This window comes from Gymnodraco acuticeps, unplaced genomic scaffold, assembly GCF_902827175.1.
Source record: "Gymnodraco acuticeps unplaced genomic scaffold, fGymAcu1.1, whole genome shotgun sequence".
In the NCBI taxonomy this organism is placed as follows: Eukaryota; Metazoa; Chordata; class Actinopteri; order Perciformes; family Bathydraconidae; genus Gymnodraco; species Gymnodraco acuticeps.
Genome location: NW_022990023.1, coordinates 3,007,734 through 3,021,857, shown reverse-complemented (window position 1 = coordinate 3,021,857; position 14,124 = coordinate 3,007,734). Strand labels below are relative to the sequence as shown.

At 39.5% G+C, this 14,124-nt stretch overlaps 3 protein-coding genes across 5 annotated transcripts; 2 read left to right on the top strand and 1 right to left on the bottom strand.

The window, feature by feature from the left end:
- Positions 1-168: 168 nt before the first annotated feature.
- On the top strand, positions 169-3,954 carry LOC117544879 (dynein assembly factor 3, axonemal-like). Of its 2 annotated transcripts, none has more exons than XM_034214379.1 (12): positions 169-237; positions 546-628; positions 1,223-1,329; positions 1,428-1,521; positions 1,611-1,765; positions 1,848-2,048; positions 2,152-2,274; positions 2,357-2,479; positions 2,594-2,735; positions 3,043-3,157; positions 3,320-3,394; positions 3,556-3,954. In XM_034214379.1, the coding sequence occupies exons 2-12, from the start codon at positions 547-549 to the stop codon at positions 3,695-3,697; spliced, it is 1,359 nt and encodes a 452-aa protein (XP_034070270.1). In that variant the 5' UTR covers positions 169-237; position 546; the 3' UTR covers positions 3,698-3,954. The 2 variants fall into 2 exon arrangements, with proteins under 2 accessions (XP_034070270.1, XP_034070271.1); XM_034214380.1 differs by having other exon boundaries at positions 175-200.
- A 1-nt stretch (position 3,955) lies between these two features.
- LOC117544881 (troponin T, slow skeletal muscle-like) lies at positions 3,956-12,144 on the bottom strand. 2 transcript variants are annotated; one of them, XM_034214383.1, is made up of 13 exons: positions 12,137-12,144; positions 6,515-6,544; positions 6,393-6,403; positions 6,280-6,312; positions 5,862-5,877; positions 5,698-5,770; positions 5,487-5,603; positions 5,270-5,347; positions 5,022-5,135; positions 4,827-4,936; positions 4,457-4,547; positions 4,335-4,375; positions 3,956-4,055 (listed from the first exon to the last, which is right to left on the bottom strand). In XM_034214383.1, the coding sequence occupies exons 2-13, from the start codon at positions 6,535-6,537 to the stop codon at positions 4,010-4,012; spliced, it is 753 nt and encodes a 250-aa protein (XP_034070274.1). In that variant the 5' UTR covers positions 6,538-6,544; positions 12,137-12,144; the 3' UTR covers positions 3,956-4,009. The 2 variants fall into 2 exon arrangements, with proteins under 2 accessions (XP_034070274.1, XP_034070273.1); XM_034214382.1 differs by lacking the exon at positions 12,137-12,144 and adding an exon at positions 9,000-9,029.
- Positions 10,618-14,120, top strand: LOC117544880 (macrophage mannose receptor 1-like). Its single transcript, XM_034214381.1, has 6 exons — positions 10,618-10,686; positions 11,078-11,121; positions 11,216-11,584; positions 12,803-13,135; positions 13,260-13,360; positions 13,452-14,120. The coding sequence occupies exons 2-6, from the start codon at positions 11,088-11,090 to the stop codon at positions 13,560-13,562; spliced, it is 948 nt and encodes a 315-aa protein (XP_034070272.1). The 5' UTR covers positions 10,618-10,686; positions 11,078-11,087; the 3' UTR covers positions 13,563-14,120.
- The last annotated feature ends 4 nt before the right edge of the window (positions 14,121-14,124 follow it).

The window sequence follows — 14,124 nt, the reverse complement described above, 5'->3', positions numbered from 1 at the left end:
CTCTTTCTACACATTGATTTTACTTGCTAAATATTCTAAATGACCCAGCCAACAATCCAATATCCTAGAGAACTGAGTAAGATAATAGAGGATTATTGATAACATAATTATCCAATAATATTTCCACCGGTAGATGGCGCCTATTCTACCCATCTAGAAACAGTTGCCCAGCAACAGAACCCAAACTTTCTGCTGAAACGGTTAGCTACAAACTTTACTCTTTTGTTAGACTGAGAGGTACGTTTTATCTTTACTTTTCTTCACTTTACATTATTTGGGTAGAATTGCTACACCATTTATGAAAGTATTGACCTAAGAGACGGGGTTGTGCCCCTTGAACAGCTTCACTGATAAGCTAACAATGTTCTTTTTGACCAAGTAGGCTATGCTAATGTTAGCTTGGGTTAAAGTTCGCGCTAAACGAAGCTACCTCAATGGAAAGTGTCTACATTATCATAAACATTACCTTACAGCTTGAGCCTTGAACAGTTTACAGTCTGGTGTCCGGGCTTGTTGTGTGTCTTATTTTTTCGGTCACATTACAGGATGAGTGCCGGACGTGCTTCAGAAGGAGCGGGCTGCATCACCTGGTGGGGCTTCAGTCCTGCGCGAGACCTGCTGAAAACAGGTGAGTGCCTCGAGCCCGCGGGGTCCTCTACACAGGTGCATCAGATCAACAGTAATTAGGTCAACATACTTTATTTAAGTTCCCTGTTATAACATTGATATCACAATCTAAAAATATATTTTATTTCATTTTTTTAATGACTTTTTTTCAATACCTTACTATAAAACCACAAGTCCTTTAAAACATAATACAATAAAAAGGATTTAATACTTTTTTTTAAAGAGGTCAAATGTTGTTGATAAACAATTAATCATTAATAAACCAAACCAGAATGTGTAGGCCTACTGCCTAAATGATACAGTCTAACATTTACAAATGTATGATTTTTTTTGTATTTACACAAAATATATAATGTAGTTATCTAATTCATGATCTGTATAAACAATTATTTAACAAGGCTAGATGCCAACTTTTAATACTCAGTGCTACAGACACAGTTAGCTCAGGTCAGAATAATTTCATTGCCATTTACACTGTAGCTGCATGTGACAATAAAAACTTGAATCTTGAATATTAATTAAGCATGGTTAGTACCCGGCCCTAGAAGTGTTCTGTATTTTAACTACTGTAATAAGCTTTGTCCTTCTGTGCCAGGCCCTGTGAAACGCGGTGGGGATGTAAATGTTTTACTGCTCGGCAGTGGAGATCCACGACATATTTTGAAGACCATTTCTGGATTGCAAGAGGAAGAGAGACTTCATGTGAGACTCTCAGTCACTTAAACTGTCTTTGAATCCCTGAGAACAAAGATATATACTCAACTGTGAGCTGCAAACTTACTTTCTCGGCTTTACTGCAGGTGTGGGTGATAGAGAGCAGCATGGAGGCGGTGGCTAGACAGCTGCTGCTCCTCTACCTGGCACTGATGCCAAAGGAAAGCGTGGGAAATAATGGTTTGTGCGATTTGGTAAAGTAAAAACGTTATAAATAAGTACAAATTAAAAAAAAACACATTTGAATAATATTGACATTGTTGTTTCAGAAAAGACAGAGGTTTTCCTGGAGGTGTTTGGGAACGGTGAGATCCGCAGTCAGACTGAAGAGACACTGAGACATGCAGCATCGCAGCTTTCTCTCTCTGTTACTGAAACACTGGAAACAGCCGCACACCCCTGTCTAAACACAACTCTCCTCAAGGTACAATCCTCTTTGTTTCTTCATCAGACATTGATGTCTGCTCAGAGACTAGACTTTCATATACTGTTTGATATTCCCACAGTTCAAGGAGCGAGATGAGCTGGCCAGGATATTTAAGTTGTGGATCCAACCTAAGTCTTCATCATCTTCATCTCAGAGTGCTGCCCCTATCCTAATGTCCAAAGCCTGGGATTATCGGGTCAGGCAGCACCTTGGAACCCGCTACGACTCTAAGAAAGGCTGCTTCGACTGGGACCTGAAAATGAAACTGCACGAGAGAGGGGTATTTGAGTTGTTGTGTACTTTTCATTTGTTTGTAGAGTTATTTCAGGCAACATTTAGAAGAGAGAATCGATTAACGATGGACAATCTTTCTGTATCTGCAGTGCGGTGTCATCAACAAACAACAATATGCACGATGGAGGGAGCGAGGTTTGGCGTTTGAAATGAGGGAAGGTGTCTACCAAATAACCAATCCAAGTTTGCTCTCTTCCAGAGTGTTCAGTCAGGTAACTGTCGGTTTTTCTGCGCAATATTGTCTACACAACACAGCAATACGATTACATGAAGGAACTTTGTATGTGTGGACAGAAAGGAAACAAAGTGGCTGTCAGGGGCTACTGGGGAGACATTGTTTCAAGTCCTTACCTCTCCTTTGGCATTGAGACTGATGACAAGAGCATGCTGAAAACACAGAATGGGCAACACATCAAGGTAAAATATATTATAGCTATTGTCTCTGCTTCCTCTTATCATACAGTTGCATTACGTTGTGCATCTACCGACGAATATATGAATGTCTGTCCCTTCCTTTCCCCACATCCACAGACAGCCCAGGATATCTCCTTTGCAAATGTGCAGGAATTGTTCCACTCCCTGTCCAGCAGACAGGGCTGCCCCCCCACTTCTTCTCAGTCTGACGCAGATCAGCCGCCACCAGAGTCTGAGCGAAAATCTGTCACCATCAACGGTAAATGGCTGTTAGCTCTAGCAGCCCTGTGGCTTTAGATGGGTGTCAGTGAACGCAATGACAAACCTGTTTAACTCACAATTAAATAGCTTAGACTGATGGAAACAATGTAGTCTGACTAAGTTGCAGCATTTTTGGTTCAGGGTGCACATGTTATATATTTAAGAAATGTAAATGGGTCTACTGAGTCTAAGGTTTCCAGTCAGTGGTAGATCACTTCCCAGCCTTCTGAAGCCTGTTAGATATTTAGTACGCAGATAAACAGTTACTTTGAAATAAACATTTAGCTTTTCTCAATCCTCTAAAGATTTGATGCCTCTGAGTGGGATCTCTGTGACCTTCCTGCCTTTGGACTCACTTGACAAACTGCCAGAAAAACAGAAATTCTCCCAGTTCTTTGACTCCGTCTACTTCTCTTTCAGGTGAGACCCTTTCATCTCAAATGTGTACACATATAAATACACTTAGTAAACAGTTTAATACAAATGTAGTAATTTAATCTACGGTTAGGGTTAGGGCTACAATCTGCAGACCATGTTTTTAATTTCTGTGTTTTTGTTTCCCCCACTGTCAATGCTGTAAAGCTGCGTGCACAAATTGGGCCCGACGGTGAGACAGATTGCAGCACCAGACGCTGTGCTCGTCGTGGAGTTGGCCAAGTGAGGGTTTTTATAGTAACAGGGCTTGTAACCATGGTGACACTTCAGTCACCAAGAGCACAGCCATGTTAATCAAAAGTGCATGTTCTTGACTTATTTGCTACAGCTGCATTGACTGCTACAAAGTTGTTATGACACTGTTGCATTTGTGTGTATTGCAGGTTTATTTTGGATGTAAACAAAGAGCAAGAAGCGGGCTTTGCAGAGAAAGTGGTTAGCATGGCTCTGGATGCTGAATTTGAGCCGTGGCGTGAGGGGAAGAGTGATGACGTCCATGCTGTTTTCATACCAAAGAGGAATTAAATGTGTTTTGTTTATTTTCTCCCATTTTCAGCAGCTTTATCACAATATGCAATAGCAAAGGTTATATTGCTTCACATCATCACAGTCACTTTACAAGATCACATACAGAACTGATTTATGTGTACAGCTACAAATAAGCAACTGTGAGTGTTTAATTTTAGATTTCAATGACACTGCTAGAAAATGTCCATTTTACTGTATGTATTTTACAGATACAAAATGTGTTGCAAATGTGAGTGGATATATATTTCAATAAATCCCACACTGGAAATCTTGTCCTTTAACTAGTCTTCTTTTTGCCTCTGTGTGTGTTCACTTCCAGCGTCCTCCGACCTTCCCCTTACCGTGCACCTTTTTGCTGCGTGAAGGCAAGAACAAAGTGCGTTAAAAACAGTCGTAGTCCTCAAAGCAATTACAAGCCACTGTGACTGATAGAGAATACATTTATGTTAATATCTAAGATGTGTGAATTCTGTGCATAAAGTGGCGCATGTTTAAGAGCTGTTAGTCTAGTGTTTCTTGTGTTTATTCAACTGCTGCCAAACATCTGTGGTATGTTTGCATAGTTGATGCAAAGTAGTTCTTCAGAATGCTTTTACTTTCAGGGAAATGAATGCTGTGTCAAGTAAGGACTCACAATTTCTGAGCCTGCTGGATTCTGTTCAGGAGGACTTTGACCTAAAAGAAAAAAGAACACGGATCACAAATGAGCCATTTTTAAAATACCATGTTTTGTATATTCTCAACTCAAGGGCTCACCTCATACTTCTGCCTCTTCGTCTTCTCTGTCAGGTCAAACTTCTCTGACTCCAGCTGATAGATACATTCCCACATCTCCCTGGCTCTCTCTCTTAAACACAGCACATTAGAAACATGAGAATACTGAAATACCTTCTTATGTCTTAATAAAAGGTCACTTTTTCCTTTTTCAACAGCTTTAAATATTATGTGCCAGATTTAGTAAACTGGCCCTCTTGAGTTAAATTGAGCTGGATTAAAATGTAATCAGAATAAGAAACAGGTTTATTACCAGGTAGGTTTACACGTACGAGGAATTTGACTTGGTGTCGTGGTGCATACATAAAAGTAAAAAATGATTGGAATGGACCATAATGGACCTTAAACTGACCTCAGGCCGTCCTCTCTCATTGACTCAATAGCCAGGGGCTTGTGTCTCTCTGCCAGAGTCTTCCTCTTGATTTCCCTCGCAGTTTGCCTTTTGCCACGCCTCTGCTCTACCTGCAGGAAGTAAAAACAATTCACTTTCTTGTAGGATTAAAGAGTTTACAGTAGCACATCTGCCTAAGACATTTATTATTCTTACCTTGGCCAGGAACCCTCCAAAATGAGCCCCCATGTTGGAGAGCACTTTCTTCTTCTTGGCCTCATCCTCTGCCCTCTTCCTCGCCTCTTCGTCTTCTTTCCTCTGTCTCTCCACCTGAAAAGATTAATCTTCAGCTTATTATGGCTGTTTCAATTGCTGTTTCATAATGTATTAGGTCAAAATATGGCGATCGAAGCGGATAATTGTCATGAAGGGATTAGACAACATATGTAAAAGGCATTAATTACTGCAATCCGCATCTGTCTGTCCCGCTCTTTTTCAGCCCTCACACGCTGCTGCTCAGCCCTTTCAGCACGACGTCTTTCCTACAACAGAAAACAACAGCTTTTACACATGGCTCTTAAATCACTGTTATTCTGAATAATGAGCATAACTATCTGTCAGACAAATACATATGAAACTAATGGACAAACAGTTGTGAAAACAGTATAGGAAAAGCATTACAATCCTCTGTTTGAGTCCAATCAGCTCCTGCTCTTCTTTCTTCCTCTGCTCAAAGTGCACATCAATCAGAGTCTGCAGCTCCAGGAGATCTTTCTCCATCCTTTTCCGATGGATATCCTAAAAAGGACCAGCAGAAATGTCACACATCAAGATTTTATTTAACAGCTGGTATTTGATGCCTAAATCGTGTAAATGTTCCATTAGCAACAACCTTGAAGGAACATACATCAAAGTCAACCCTCTCCCCCTCAGGGATTTTAGGGGCAGCGAGCTGTGTGACCGGCCTGTAAATAACACGAAGGCATAACATTATGTCCATCAGATTATTTTCACTTCTCTGCTATTTATTTACTTTTTTTAAGTATTCCATCTTACTTGTATTTTGGCCGTTCTTCAAGATGGCAGCCAGAAAAGGAAACAAAAAGAGAATAATTGAATGTTTTTATTAATAAAGAGAAGTTATATGTCAAAATACAACAGAGGAATTGAATCAACTTTAACTCAAAGGCAAAGTGGAATAAAGCAGATTGGAATTAAGTTGTATTACTTATTACTTGTACAGGGCTTATGCCAAAAAGATACACAAAGGATTATATGTTAACGTTTCCTGTTCAATTTGAATATAAATTCAAAGTTCATGGACAGTATGTAAACCCAGCATGGCGGGATACGATATGTAAATCTATATTTACATTTAGAAAGTTCTCCTGTTTTTTCACAGACAGGTTGCCTTTATGTGAATAAGTTATGTTTGAGTGGAACACAACAACACAGTCCAATATCACAGTCTCACCTCCTTCTCCTTCTCCTTGCTCCTCATCTTCTTCTGGAGAAAGGAAGAGTGACACAGCGTTTGAGTCGAGAGACACAATGCTTTCCAATAAATGAATTTGTGAGTTTTCTTACCTTCCGGGCCTCTAGATAAACAATAATTGAAAGAACACATTGTAAAACAGATGCCAACATATAACGATTGGAAAAAAGTTGGAAAAAATAGCAAATAACAAGTTAGGACTGGATTTACTCACCCATGATATTCAAAGTCTGACATGGTGGCACTGGAGATAAAATAATAAAAGTAATAACTGTTTAAGCATTAGCAAAATATTTCAAACAAATCAGGATTTTTCAAAGGTTAGTTCTGCTTAAAGGTAAAAGTTACATACATGTTAGAATACATGTAGAATATGTATCAAATGGTCATCAACTTGGCTCCTCATTCACCAGCAATGGCGCTGTCCCATATTCAATTTAGCTGCTAACACACACATTAGCTAAAGTTGCAATGTGTTGACTGGAGTTAGGGAACTTTTAACAAACTTTAGAGCTGGACTGTGATGTTTTAAAGTAAAACACAATCCTTTACTTAAAAATGGTAAGCTCAATTCATAAACTACAAAAGTGTTTTGCTGCTAAAGCTTTATTTGTTCTGTTGTGACAAGTAGCTTATCGTGGCTAACGTTAGCTAGCTTTAGATGCTGTAGATATTGCTGTGTAACTGTGATTTTCTGGATCCGTTTGCTGAACTAAATGTCTCTTTTGTTTTTGTGATATTGTTTCTCAACATTAATTGTGCTATTATTTAGTAACTTGTGGCCACTCTCTCTGCGTCAAAAGTTACACTCTAAACATATATGGTATTCAAATTGAACCTTTGACTAAGCACACATAACAAATATATATAAAAAGCAGATAATCTATATGTTTGCTTGCCACTTGTGATGGCTGTGCTTATCAAAGCTCATGTGTCCTGAAGGCCAGTGTAGATGCATTACACTTTCAACACAGGTTGGTGCTTTTGTTCTAAGCATAAGATAAAGGGGACGGCCATTTGTAGCTAATGGTCTAGGAATAGAAGAGGTCAGAGTGACTGTAGTCCGGAGCAGTGTCCTGTTACCCAGGATAAGAGTTTGGTATCAGCTGGCCAATCCTTTTTGTTTAATTTGATTTACAAGATAGAATGTGGGATGAAGAGATTAAGCTGGTCGGCTGACTGCTATTAACACCAGCCAATCCTCTATTATCATTGGATCTAGTCGCAGTCTGACTGAATTGATGGGATATTTAGATGTGTGTTTAGCCCCATGAGTATTTTAATATTCCTAGCCATTATTTTAGCAGCCTATCTGTGTATTTCAGTCGGATGAATCAAACCAAAACAGAAAAATGGGTGTCTAGTTAACACACCAGCAATAGCACAATATTCATAACATACCAGACTCACTGTCAGTCTTTGAGTGAATTAACTAGATCAAGCACTAAGGCCGCGCAAATCTCACTGATCCCTTCATGGTTAGTTTTAAAGATCTCAGAGCATGAGCATGTGAATCTGAATAAACACGGGCTCATGGACAAAGGCAGATGACTGAGATGAGGGATTGGGAGAGGAATTCCACATATCGCTTGACTGTTGGAGGTTTCTGTCCAAACTGACCGACCGGACGGATAGAGAGGCCAAGGGCACTAAGAATGATATAAGGGATCATTCCTAATTTTAGAGATATCATACAGCTTAATCAACATCCTGGATTGTATTTGTATTCATTGGAAATCCAAACAATGTGACAATGTACGATAAAACAAATCTGAGAAGGACAGTGTTTAGACTAAGTCATCAGCCATTAAAATCGGTTTGAAACATTTTAAAGCATCTTGATTCAATCAATTATTTATTTGCTATGGATTAAATGTAATAAGTGCAATTTCAGGGTTTTTTACACGGCAGGAAAGAGCTGTAACTACTAATAAAACAGTACATTTTAAGTTATAATTGAAAACTAAAGCAAAGAGCTGCCATTTACATCTACATAAAACCACGCAACAATAACATTCATTTGAATTTGCTTTTTCCGGGCACCTGCTTATGTTAATCCAATATTCATTCTTCTTTTCACACTGATGTTGGCCTCTACTTGTGGAGAATATCTGGCTTTTAAGCTGCTTATTGCACCACTTTGTTCAGCAGCTAAAAACTGTTGCCAACTTCGTCTGTCTCTCCATTAGCCCGGCAGGTTTTTTATATATTTTTTAAATGTGCAAACCAAAAAAAATCTAAACAAAGAGCTGAAAGAAGAAGAATAGCACTGTAGTGTTAAGAGGAACTGTATCTTAAGTTAAATGTTATCAAGGGTGTATCACTATGCCCAACACTCCTAGCATTATAGAGTTGATTGATCAATTTTTATTATAAAATATATTTATAATATCATTATCTTTAAAGAAACATATTCAACCAATTCATTTCACATCCTTGAAATTCATCAAACAACAATTTACATTTCAAACGAAAATCACTGTCAATATAATATTATGAGATCCAATGGTGTGCACGTTTACAGGAAATTGTACAACAACATAGTATATTTGTACTAATTAAAGATTTTGCCAGATTATTATTATTTTAAATATTGTATACTTTTTCTAACACTTTTTGACTTACTGAAAAATATCCCCTGCCTCTAGATGGTGACATATTTTTCAAATATCAAAGAAGAAGAAACTCAAAGCACATACCTGAACAGCAAAATAGAGGGATGTTTCCCGGAAGACAAAAATACAGGCAGTAAAACTAGAGGGGAGACACAGCTTTATATAAGGGGCTCTCTGGGGTGATGATGGAGAGGTGACTAGGCATAAAACGTGTCTGTGTGTGAGGCAAGACTTAGAAAAGAAGGCCAGGGGACTGTGTGTGGATTATTGGCAGCTTTTGTGAGCATAAAATAAAGTCTGTGGCCGGATAATGAGCGAGGGGTTTGTTGCTGACCTCACAGCTGAAACAAGCCACAGAGACAGGTGGCAGGACATAAAAAGAGATAGAACATTAAAGTGTGGAAAACATAATTACATAATACAACAATGTAATATATATGATATTCTTAAATGTTCCATACTGCATAGTGAGTATTTTTTTACTCAAGTGTTGTATGTTTACTTGACTGCATTCTTGAATGCAATATTTGTACTCTTTAGTATTGCTACTTTTTTTAAAGGGGCCATAATTATGCTCATCTTAAGGTTCATATTAGTATTTAAACTAAAATAACTGGATGGCCTACCTGCCTGTCAGCCTTCCATGTGTGTTGGAGGAGGGGCTCTGTAAGGAAGGGGCAGATTATCTCCGGCTGTGTATTTTCAAATTCTAGCGCACTCGAGCTGGTTTCTCCAAAATTACCTACCCCACCTTTAATGTTCAAAAAGCTCTTTATTTTTCTCATACTGCCTGTGCTGCAGCACCTCTTTTCACCCTCTGTCTGAAACCAGAGCCCAGTCTGCTCTGATTGGTTAGCTGGCCGGCTCTGTTGTGATTGGTCAACCGCTTAGAGATGTCCCGACCTTTAGCCTATCACGTACAATGTGTTGGAGCGCCGGCCAATAGAAGCCCAAGTGTTACATAGTAATGCCACTATTGGCGCATTTCCACTACAGCGCGGAGCTCACTTTAAGCGCGCCGAGCCGTGCGGGGCCCGTTTTTGGTTGCGCTTCCACTTGGCGTAGTACCGGCTAGCAGGTACTATTTCACAGTTTTTCTGGCCCCATAAAATCGAGGTTCTTTCCGGGCCAACAACCAGGCTGAGTCGGCTGAGTATGCTAAACTAGAGAGAGAATTGCTGGAAAGGGGGCTACACAACTACAACAAGATGAACATATTTGACAGTGATTTAATTGTAATACATGTTTCAAAATGATGCCGAAGTAACAACATACTGATACCGGTGAATTAATGGGACTTGTACATTTGTACAAGTCCCCCCCCCCCCCCCCCCCCCCCCTCTGGAAGGAACTTTGGGATTTTAGCTTTTGCAGGCCATTTACATGCAAAACCTATATAACACACTACAGGAAAGGGAAAACCCAAATGGCATAAGGGCCTCTTTAAAGTAAACCTCTGCAGTATAGTATTTAACATGAATCTTCACACTCTCGCTTGGTAATAAACCATTAGCTTTACAAAGAAAAAAGAAAAAAAGAACTATAGACAGAGAATGTAAAACACATACGCTGTTTACTACACTTGCTTCTTACAGGTATGTTTGTGAAATACAAATAAGTCCATGCAGTGGTGAAACTCAAACAGCATTTCCATAAAGACAAATATAAAGGAAATGGGACGACTCAAACAAATTATTGGAGAGCGAGAGGGAGATTGAGTGACAACTGCAGGAGTGCCTTTATCTCTCACATGGAAAGATCTGTGCATCAGGTGAGAAGATCTATTTGGATATTAGGAAACATTCATGTAATCTGATATAGTTTTGGACTAAATATCTTCAAATGTGTTTTGTGGCAACTAAAAAGAGTTGGTGGCGTAAATATTTTTAAAACTGAGTTGCAGATTGTCAAAGCCTTTCAACAATCAGTTCCTTTTTCCTACTACTATGGATAGCATGGATTTCAATATCTATATTATTGTTTGGTACTGCTAAGTATTTATTTAACTCAATGAACATAGTTCTTTAAAAAAGCTTGGTCTGAGCTGAGTATTTACTCACTGTTTTCAAATGAAATTTAGGGACAATGTCTCAAAAATAATTGTACAACAAGCATTGGAGATAGGAATTTTTTCTTTGCCTTTTTATTCTTTTGTATCCTAGGGAGAGAAAAATGCTGCAATTGGTGATTTTGCTCCTTGCTTCAAGTAAGTGTCTTTGTGTTAATGCTGAGATTAAAAACACAGTGCTGTAATAATGACGATGGCTTTATTTATTGTGTTGTTTGGTGTCCTTTTGCAGGTTCATTCACTTTGTGTTCAGAAGTTGTAGGACAGTATCACTTGATGAAAGATGTAAAGGGATGGGAGGATGCCCAGACGTACTGCAGAGAGTACTTCACTGACCTTGTTACCATTCGCAGTCATGACGACATGGAGACATTGATCAAACTAACAAACGGCATCAATGTGCCATCAGAAATCTGGATTGGTCTGAAAAAGACCGGCATGGGGACTTGGTCGTGGTCAGTTGGAGAAAAAACCAGATCAGCCGGATACAGTAACTGGGCCACTTCACCTGCCTCCTCTCACCACTGCGGAGGCATGGGGGGTGATGGGAAATGGTTCGGTGGACTCTGTAATACTATTCGTCCCTTTGTGTGTCATGGAGGTAGGTAACAGGGATTTTTTTCTTGATGAGAATTTGGTAATTTGCTTAGCATTAAAGGTCCCATGTCATGGCCATTTCTACTGATCATAATTCCATTGTTGAGGTATACTAAAATAGATTTATACTGTGCAATTTTCCAAACTCACATTGGTTTCTCATACAGCATCTCTGTAAAGTATGTGTATTCACCGGTATTCACTCTCTGTCCTAAACGGCTTGTTGGAGCTCCTGCCCCCCTCCCTGTGAGCCCAGTGTCCTCTGATTGGTCAGGACGTTGCGAGGCTCGTTGCTGTGATCTGCTGCGAGGAGCGGACAGGCTTCCGGGTCGGCAATACAGCGAGAACAAGCGAAACTCATCCTGAGCACACACAAACACTCACAGCAAAAACAATAAGTGTGGCTTGATATTGAGTAAGAAAAAGGTTTAACGCTGTGAGAATGGGTCTGCGGAGAGCATTTCTCCGCGATCCCAACTTAGCAGCCCGAAAAACGTTTACCCATTTAAACAGTCGTGGTAGATACCTAAATACACAAACCACAATGAATACTTACAGGTTGTGTACCCGAATCTCCCGCTGGTCCAAACAAAGTAGGAACAGCATCGTTCTTCAGTGCCCTCTGCTGTACATATCCGGCATGAATCGCTGAAAGAGTTGGGAAGCTTTGTTTCGTGAAAGGCTGGCAGAGGGTGTGGCCTCTGGGTATTCACACGTCACAGTACCCAGGAAGTAAACAATGGAAAATGAGAAATCTCCAATGAGGCGTTTTGGGGAGGTCTTTTCTGTGTTAGAGTTTTACTCGCAACAGGGGGTAGTTTGACTCTGCAGACCGTTTACATGCATAAAAACCTTCAAGGGGACGGGTAATAACCGGAAAAGCATGACATGGGCCCTTTAAGACTGGAAACATGGATGTATTTAGCCTTGCTCTGTATTTTTCTGTTTTACGAGATAAATGATGCATAGTAAGCCCACATTAGGAAATGCAGCATATTTTGATTGAGACTTATCAAAAACTTAAGCCTCAGCTCAGCTGCTTTTATCTAGATAATTGGAAAGGGCAATTCTTTATGAAAGGGCAAGACTAATGACTCGAGTATGTGTTTAAGTGCATGAAGTGCATTTTTGCAAAAACCTGAAAAACCAAATTAAGCATGTGTGTTTTTCCTATTCTCTTGGAACATTTTGATCTTACATTGCATTTTTGCAATATTCACAGGGGAGACGTCAGGTAGGATGCATGTCGTTCTTGAAGAGAAGAATTGGAGGGACGCCCAAACATACTGTAGACTGAATTATTTTGACTTGGCCAGTGCAAGGAACGAGACTGAAAACGATGAATTACAGCAAATAATGAGTAGCTCATCACTGTCCTCGGTGTGGTTCGGTCTGTTCAGAGATGAGTGGCAATGGTCGGATCAGAGTAACAGTTCTTTCAGACAATGGGCTCCAGGTCAGCCGGATTCTGATTCCTGTACATTGATAAGGATCTCTTCCAAGAACTGGTGGGACAGAAGCTGTACTGTCAAATATCCTTTCTACTGCTATGAGGGTGAGCATTACTTATATTATATCAAGTACATTGCCTATATCTAAATGCCAAAGTAATTGAAAGCAAACTTAAAGTCAGTGGTGGAATGTGGTGAAGTACATTTACTGATGTATTTTTTGTTTAGACGTAAAAATAAAACATGTGAAGATTGTGAGGGTGGAAATGAAGTCAGATCCGTCCTTAGACCTCAATGACGAAGCTGTGTCCAATGCCATTTTGCAGGAAGTACGTTTTTATCTTTACAATGTCATAACAACATCATGAAGAGCTTATTTTTTTTATAAAGGAGTGTATTTATCTTCTCTTGCTTAAATAGCTCCAACTGAAGTTCCAGGGACTCGACCTTCAGTGGAGAGTCCAAGATGGGAAGATTTTCCAGGAAAAACAGAAAAAGAAAACTAATGAAGAAGAGGATATTGTGAAATGACCTGCAGTTCCAAACAAGATTTTTTTTTTTATAAGGGTCCCCCCTTATATACAATTTTACTTTTTTGACAACTTCACATCATATCTTTTTCATAACTATTTGAGTTATGTGTGTAAAGGAAATACAATCTTGACTGAATCTTTTTGAAATGCCTGTGGAGTTAGGGTTTAGCCAATAAAGGAATATTTATGCATATGTCATATTTCAGTTGATTCTAAAGGCTTGTGGCTTTTCCGTTATTTATTGGGGAAGCCTTAATTATCCTGCTGTGTTGCCCAATAATAATTTCTTTACTCTACTAAAAATAATTAGGGTCCCCCCTTATATAAAAAATTATAATAAGGGGGACCCTTATCAAAAAGATTAGTTCTGAACTTACAGCTCACACAACAATTTGATGTGTTTCCCTCTCTATGGGCCCATCCCCCCACGTGAACCACACCTGGCCAGGCGCGCCGGATTCATTTTAGAAGTGGGGGGGCCAAAAAAAGTGCGTGTGTATGGCCCAATCCCAAACCACGCCCTACACCTACACACACACCCTCCGTGACGGAGTGAACTC

Excerpts from the sequence above, each read along its gene's own strand:
- LOC117544879 (XM_034214379.1), top strand. The coding sequence starts at position 547 with ATGAGTGCCGGACGTGCTTCAGAAGGAGCGGGCTGCATCACCTGGTGG. Across the intron at positions 629-1,222 it reads GCGAGACCTGCTGAAAACAG|GCCCTGTGAAACGCGGTGGG; the intron begins GTGAGTGCCTCG and ends CTTCTGTGCCAG. Across the intron at positions 2,049-2,151 it reads TGAAACTGCACGAGAGAGGG|TGCGGTGTCATCAACAAACA; the intron begins GTATTTGAGTTG and ends CTGTATCTGCAG.
- LOC117544881 (XM_034214383.1), bottom strand. The coding sequence starts at position 6,537 with ATGTCAGACTTTGAATATCATGG. Across the intron at positions 4,937-5,021 it reads TTGGAGGGTTCCTGGCCAAG|GTAGAGCAGAGGCGTGGCAA; the intron begins GTAAGAATAATA and ends TACTTCCTGCAG. Across the intron at positions 4,376-4,456 it reads CGAAGAGGCAGAAGTATGAG|GTCAAAGTCCTCCTGAACAG; the intron begins GTGAGCCCTTGA and ends TTTTTCTTTTAG.
- LOC117544880 (XM_034214381.1), top strand. The coding sequence starts at position 11,088 with ATGCTGCAATTGGTGATTTTGCTCCTTGCTTCAA. Across the intron at positions 11,122-11,215 it reads GATTTTGCTCCTTGCTTCAA|GTTCATTCACTTTGTGTTCA; the intron begins GTAAGTGTCTTT and ends GTCCTTTTGCAG. Across the intron at positions 13,136-13,259 it reads TCCTTTCTACTGCTATGAGG|ACGTAAAAATAAAACATGTG; the intron begins GTGAGCATTACT and ends TTTTTTGTTTAG.